The 7,189-nt window shown below is 41.3% G+C and overlaps 3 protein-coding genes across 4 annotated transcripts; 1 reads left to right on the plus strand and 2 right to left on the minus strand.

Moving 5' to 3' along the window:
- The first annotated feature begins 244 nt into the window (after positions 1–244).
- Positions 245–1,016, plus strand: LOC116159454. The gene is made up of 4 exons (XM_031472422.1): positions 245–383; positions 433–557; positions 612–686; positions 732–1,016. The coding sequence occupies exons 1-4, from the start codon at positions 375–377 to the stop codon at positions 964–966; spliced, it is 444 nt and encodes a 147-aa protein (XP_031328282.1). The 5' UTR covers positions 245–374; the 3' UTR covers positions 967–1,016.
- A 231-nt stretch (positions 1,017–1,247) lies between these two features.
- LOC116159452 (uncharacterized protein K02A2.6-like) lies at positions 1,248–4,847 on the minus strand. 2 transcript variants are annotated; one of them, XM_031472420.1, is made up of 2 exons: positions 4,714–4,847; positions 1,248–4,661 (listed from the first exon to the last, which is right to left on the minus strand). In XM_031472420.1, the coding sequence occupies exon 2, from the start codon at positions 4,594–4,596 to the stop codon at positions 1,387–1,389; it is 3,210 nt and encodes a 1,069-aa protein (XP_031328280.1). In that variant the 5' UTR covers positions 4,597–4,661; positions 4,714–4,847; the 3' UTR covers positions 1,248–1,386. The 2 variants fall into 2 exon arrangements, with proteins under 2 accessions (XP_031328280.1, XP_031328281.1); XM_031472421.1 differs by having other exon boundaries at positions 1,248–2,837; positions 3,399–4,847.
- Positions 4,848–5,713: 866 nt separating this feature from the next.
- Positions 5,714–6,868, minus strand: LOC116160602 (protein unc-80 homolog). Its single transcript, XM_031473836.1, has 2 exons — positions 6,517–6,868; positions 5,714–6,378 (listed from the first exon to the last, which is right to left on the minus strand). Exons 1-2 carry the CDS (start codon positions 6,644–6,646, stop codon positions 5,729–5,731), a joined length of 780 nt encoding a protein of 259 aa, XP_031329696.1. The 5' UTR covers positions 6,647–6,868; the 3' UTR covers positions 5,714–5,728.
- Positions 6,869–7,189: the final 321 nt, after the last annotated feature.

The following is a 7,189-nucleotide window of genomic DNA, read 5'->3' on the forward strand; positions in this document are numbered from 1 at the left end:
CAAAACAAACATAATAATAGAAATTATCACTCTTAATAATCGATTTCTTTTCGCACCTTCGTCGTTTAGAAATACGACGAATCTTTCGCACAATTTGATTGTTTTGTCCTTCCTTATTCTTCTTAGAGAGACTACGTAGTGTAATTTCGAGAAGTAAATTGGTTCAACCCTGTAATGCTAGAGTAATACTAATGGAAACTCATTAAATCTTGATTTCTGTTAACGAAATGAAAGCCATCAAAGTGCTAATTTCTAGCGTACACAAGGCTTCCAAGAAAATGATAAAGTGTGAAAAATAAATTGCGCGGAAATATAAATATCAGGTGAGCGATGTGTATTTTAGTTAGTTACCTGCGACAGTGGGCCACACTAAAATGAATAATGTAAGTACTGATGGAGGAGAGGGTGCAAAATTCAAAACATGCTCCCCAGGTATGGATCAGTTCGTGTATGTCAATCCTTTTGATTTCAACCACACTTGCACTACCAATATTACCGGAATTTGAAAGTGAATACCCCGTCGAAGGGAATAACACTAATGGAACTGCACACGATCTGTAAGTAAAACACCCCTTGCACCTTTTAGTAGTGTAACAATTAATTTTTCGCAGATATGTAATACGGACTGTGGTCTACGAGGTTGGTATTTTAACAGATGCAGATAATTCAACAGATTCTGATCAATCGTAAGTAGCAATTACAAGATGATCTGAAATCAAGTAATCTTCAAGGTACGAAGAGGTGGACTTGAAGATCTTCGATCCAAAACACAACCATAGCGGGTTTGATCCATTGCACATTCCCCTGCCGATCGAGACCAATTTTAGTCGAATCGCTTACACGGACTACTTACTACCTGACAATCTTAAAGAGCTGTTGTCAGCCAATACGAAGACCATCACACAGGCAACAATTGCCCCTCCATTTGCAATCAATGGTACCACTAAAGCTAGCGACTCTGTGTAGGTATTTCGATAAAAGTGTTTTACTTTGTGAATAAATCATGTGCAATTACGCGTAACGATATTTTTCTACACAGCAAGTAATGCGCAAGTTTCACTTTCTGTTCCATTAATTATAAGGGGTTTCGTTTTCCTGCATTTGCTTTCCCGTAAAAACCGCTAATTCATTTGTGTTTTGTTGCTTTCATTCCCGCTAGGGAGCTTACCGTAATTTTGTTTTGGTTTTTCCGAAGTGACCGCCGCCATTTATGTTATGTATGATACTTGTAAAATACGAAAATATAATTCAACATAATTACATTTATTGTGCACTGTCATTTTTACATACATATATACATGAAGTTCTCCCGGTACGGTAGGTTCCGTTACCAATTATAATAGTAAAATTCCCTAATACATTACAATTCTTCCCTCCTTTGTTTTCTTAATCAGGAGAGTATCGTCGGGGTGCATGCCGAATCCGCGTGGACCTTCGTTCAGTCTGGGGTAGAGTCGCGGCCTGGAACTCCTGTCGTTGAGGTACAGCTGGTGATCCTGGCGGAATCGCAACAGCTTGTGCTTCGGGTAATTCTGCAGCTCTTTCAGGAACCAGTTCAGGTTTATTATAGAAATGAACTCGTCTCTGTGCTGAAGAATTATCACTTGAAGATGTCGTCATAGATTGGTTAGAACTTTGACTAGTAGTTTGTTGGCATGACCGGATTTGATCAATATGACGTTTAAAGCGTTTACCTTCAAAGTCGATCTCGTAATGCAGATCACCTAGGCGTGTTATAATACGTCCAGGTAACCATTTATCCAGTCGTGGATTTCCAGATAAGAAGTAAACCAGGTGATTTGGTTGAAACTCGCGAAATGATGGATTAAACGAGTTACGGTTTCTTTCCGTCATTCTGGTATACGTATCTTCGGGTCTCACCAAGTCTAGTCGCGAACGTATGACACGACCAAGGAAAAGAAGAGAGGGTTGTTGTCCTGTGGTAGCGTTTGGGGCTTTTCTGTACTGGCGTAGAAATTCATTAAGGTTTGATTTCAACGTATCTCGGTTAGTGCCCATTGCTTTAAGAGCATCTTTCACGCTTTGTACGAAGCGCTCTGCTTGACCGTTCGTTGATGGGTGATACGGAGCTGACAACTTGTGATATTTCACTCCACTCCACTGGAGAAATTGTTTGAACTCTTCAGATGTAAACTGAGGACCATTGTCCGAAACAATGGTGACTGGTGCGCCGTATGTTGCAAATAATTCGTCGAGGATGGTTATAGTTGATGAGGCTGTAGTCGACGCTGTTACTTTTACTTCAACCCACTTGCTATATGCGTCTACTAAAATTAGTAACATCATGCCGGCTACTGGCCCAGCATAATCAATATGCACGCGCTCCCAAGGCCCTTTCGGGTACTCCCAATGGTGTTCTCGAAATCTTGGAGGTACGTGTGCATGTTTTGCACATTCATTGCAAGATTTTGCGACCTGCTCAATTTCTCCATCGATCCCAGGCCAGTACACAAAGGATCGAGCAATTCCTTTCATTTTTACAATGCCGACATGTGCAGCATGTAGATCGTTTAAGATAGGTTGACGGAAGATTGGCGGAATGACAACTCGGTGTTCAAACAGCAAACATCCACCAGAGAGGGTGTAGTTCTTTTCGGGGGCCTTGTATCCATAGCGACCAAGATTTCGTCCCCTCTCCAACAATTGTACTATTTTCCCCAAATGATCATCCTTCCGCGATTCCCTAGATATGTCTTTAGCTCGAACAGGTAATTGTTTAATTTGATTTAGGGTGAAGTTGTCAAACCCGTCTTCTTCTTCCTCTCTCTCCAGTACGATTGATGACACAGCATGTGTTGATTTGTGGGTCGTTGTTACTGGTAAGCGAGAACAATAGTCAGCGTTTGTGTTAAGTTTAGTTGGCTTGTATTGAACATCAAAATTAAAATGTGACAAATAGTCGGCATAGTTCGCCATTCGACTAATACACAAAACTGGAAGAGATTTCGTAGGCTGAAGAATTTGTGCGAGAGGTTTGTGATCTGTTATTAAGACAAAATGGCGAGCATATATATAATAAAAAAATTTATCGACTGCCCAGACGATGGCAAGAGCCTCCTTATCCATTTGAGGATACCGCTGTTCTGTAAGGCTCAATGTGCGGCTTGCGTAAGCAATTGGCCTTTCTACACCATTGCTCAAGCGATGCGACAAGACTGCTCCTAGACCCATTTTACTTGCGTCTGTTGCCAATACTAGTGGGAGAGATGGATCATAAGGCATCAGGACTTGTGGCGAAATTAAAATATTTTTTAATTCGTTGTAAGCCTGTGTTGCTTCAGGTGTCCATGTAAATGATTCTGCCAGCAACATATCTCTGAGTGGACGACTTATCGTTGCTAGGTCTGGAATGAAATGATTGTAATAGGTTGCTTTACCAATGAACAATTCTAATTCCTCTGGCGTTGACGGTTTTGGTGCGTCTCGTATTGCTCGAATATGGCTGTCAGATTTGTGAATACCTCGTTCATCGATTTTGTGTCCTAAGAATTCTACTGAGTTTGTGGCGAAGACACATTTTGATCGGTTGAGGCGTAACCCATGTTGGCGCATTCGGTCCAGGGTGGCTTGAAGTGTTCTCAGCAGTTGTTCAAAACTTTCGGCAAAGACAAGGATGTCATCAAAGAAGTTTACGACATTGAGAAGGTCCTTCAAAACCGTTTCCATCCGACGTTGCCATATGGCTGGGATGTTCGCTGATCCATAGATAGCTCTGGTCGGACAAATCAAACCATGGGTTGGTGTATTCAACGTCAATACTTCGCGAAATTTGTCATCAACTGCTAAGTGTGTATAGGCATCAGTGATGTCCAGATGACAGAAAAGTTTGGAATGCTTCATCCGAGCAAAAATGTGTTCCGCTTTCGGGATGGGGTGCTCGTCAATGATCATCCGTGGATTTACGGTTGGCTTATAATTCCCAGTGATGCGAATGTTACCATTTTTCTTCACTACTACATGAGTTGGCGAAGCCCACTCTGAATAATCGACCCTTTCGAAGAATCCAGCTGCTATCTTGTCATCGATCTCCTTAGCATATATGGAACGTAAGGCCAAAGGTATCTCTCGGGCGCGAACAAAAACCGGTGCTGCATCTGCCTTAAGGTGTACTTGAGCTGGTGGTCCGCTTAGTTTCCCTGCCGTGTTGCTGAATATGTCATCATATTGTGATAGCAAGTTACTAATTTGTTGCTGCTGCTCTCGAGAAAGTTGTGGCACCTTTGAAGAAATTGTATGGAGTTGATCACGTGAAGAGAATAGTTGAATAAAGTTGATTTCGTTAACAAAAGCCCTTATCCATTCTCGTCCAAAAAGAGAGTCATAATTCTCCTCCACAACATAAAGATCCAAAGTTCTTGACGTTTTGCCAACTGTAACTCGGACAGATGTTATACCAATACAATTAATACTATGTTTTGTATAGCTGCTGAACTGGCGGTCAGATTTCTTTAATGGTAAGTTAGGATTAATTGAATCTAAACATTGTTTGCTCATAATGGCACAAGGTGCCCCTGTATCCAATTCCATTTTAATATCATGACCATCAATGTTTACGTTGATCATCTGCTTAGACATTCCATTTATCTCATTAATTGTGTTAAATTGATGGAGAATATCAATATAATTGGCCGGTTGAGGCGCTTCAATTACTTGGTTAGTGGTACTCTGAGCAGATGACTTTTTTCTACATACCTTTGAGATGTGACCTCTCTTGTTACAAGTGTGGCACGAGGCATCTCGAAAAGGACATTTGACACGTGCATGTTGACCACCGCACCCATTGCATGATGATTGAACATCATTACTGTTTTGGCCGATTCCTTGAGAACCCTTGAGATCTTGCATTTGCCCACGTGATGACGATCGCTTATGAAATTGAGACTTCTTGTACTTGTTCTTTGGTGGCGCGTACCCTAGCTTGTTTGTACTTTCCACAGTTGCCGATGGATGTGCTGTCCTCACATTATTTGACGAATTACGTGTAGCCTCCAATGTGTGTGCGATTTCATATGCTTTCTTAAATGATTCCGGGTTCTTTGATATGATTTCATCACACATTTCCCGACATTCCAGCCCATTAAGTAGTTGTTCGATTAGCATGCGGTCAAGAAATGCTGCATATTCACATTTGGCAGCTCCTTGTTTTAAGCGAAGGACAAAATTGGTTAATGATTCACCTTTTTGCTGAACAATATTCCGGAAACGTATGCTCTCTACATATTTATTTGTTGCACGATCAAAATGATTTATCAGTGTTTGTTTTAAATCATTATATGACACAGTTTCAGGTTCTGCTGGGCTAACAAGAAATTTGAGTGCATTATTTAGCTCAGAACCCATGTGAACACGAGCATACATTGCGAATTGATCTTCACGTACCTTACTTAGTTCGAGTGCCCAATCAAATCTCTTGAAATAGTCCTGTACCGTTGTACCATCTGTCGTACGATATTCCGACATAGAAAATCCCGGTGGTTTTGAGTGGGAAACTGTGGCCTCCGCCTGGACGTTTGGGTTTCCACCAGCATTTTCCCGCAGAGCGGTTGCAATTAATTGCGCGAATGATTGCAATAATTCCGGAGGTACGTTTGCCATATCGATTGTTTGAAGTATCCTGTACGTTAGGTTGATAAATCGAGTCCTTGATTACTATAATCATTGATTATACACGTGTATAATCAATGCTATTAGTTATAAACCATAGGATTTATATCAGTGTGGTTTCATCCTGCGAGTCAAAAATCATAAGTAGAGAATGCTGGGACGATGAACGCTCCGTTGGGCTTAATAGAGCTGTACGTTCTCCATTTTCATTTAAAGAGCAATCCGGCGAGCTGTTGTCACCGTGGATGTAATTGGTCGCCGCGCTACTTGTTGAGGGCAGATCGTGAATGTCTGGCGAAGCAAGTGGGGGACAAGGTTTGGGGCTCGAGTCTAAGGATTCCTTAAGTTGCATTACGGGGTAGGATTCCCTGTAGCCTGACGTGCTTGATGTGTGAGAAATTGCGCTATCTTCGTCCCACGATCCCTCAGTAGGTTTAGAGCGAAAGGATATTCTCAGTTTGTTAGGCTCAAAGACCTGCTGTGGAATCGACGTAACCGATAGCTCTGCCGGAGTTTGTTCGGAGAGGATAGTTGTGGGCGAGGTCGTCTGGGATGGCGTGGTCACTGCAGGTATTTCTTCTGGTTCAATATTAATGTGCGAAACTTCGATGCGACTTTTGCGACTCTTGCGCAATCGAAAAGTTTTACGACTCTGAACCTTGACTCTTTGAAGGCGCGGCTTGTTCGGGTGCAACTCGCCGGAACTATCATCCGCTGGACTTCCCGGACTTAAAGGCGTTGTGGAGGTTTCTCCTGCGGAATTTACAGCTATATAAGTAATCATCTATAATAAAAGCATCAACCATGCACTTGTCGCAAATTTCAAATATTGCGACAATTACAGCTGGTGAGAAAAATACTTGAATATATGTACAAAAGGAAGACAGTTACCTGAAGAGTGTCTAAGTTCTACAGAAGAAACAAAACGTAATTTATGTGCCTTATGTTGTGAATCAGTTTTTTGTATGCCATGTTCATCACTAATGGAAGATTGCTGGGAACGATCTGAAACATGCGACATTCAACACACCTAAAGTACTCAATTCAGTCAAAGAATAAGCAGTGGTATGCAACAAATGGGTGAAAGTAATCCTTAAAACAATAAACATATTACCATGAACTACATGGGACTACGATCAATCACTGTTTTGCGTTCAAAATAAACCTAATTACATTTTCTGAACTCTGTAGCCCACTCAATGAAGGAAAAATAGAGGAAATGATTCGTGTATTCGCGTATTTTGGGATAGTTGTAGGTGAAGGTGTCTTAAATATTGTACTAAAAGTACTGATGGATGAGAGGGTGTAAAGGTTCCTTGGTTATACAAGGAAGAAGACTAAGGCACGCTAATGCACTGTATCTGCTCATGTAAGGCACATAAAAATCTCAAGTATGATTTCCGCGTTTCTTCTTTAATTATTGACGCCAACCATCACATAGTTGTAAAATGGATCTTGCGACTTAGCTAGGTTTTTGAGCATGTCTTTTCTGTTTTTGTAAAAAAAATCAGAAATCCTACTCCAAGATGGTATAAGTACACCCAATACACCTAAACAGCGACGG

This window comes from Photinus pyralis, unplaced genomic scaffold (genome assembly GCF_008802855.1).
Source record: "Photinus pyralis isolate 1611_PpyrPB1 unplaced genomic scaffold, Ppyr1.3 Ppyr1.4_LG1, whole genome shotgun sequence".
Lineage (NCBI taxonomy): Eukaryota > Metazoa > Arthropoda > Insecta > Coleoptera > Lampyridae > Photinus > Photinus pyralis.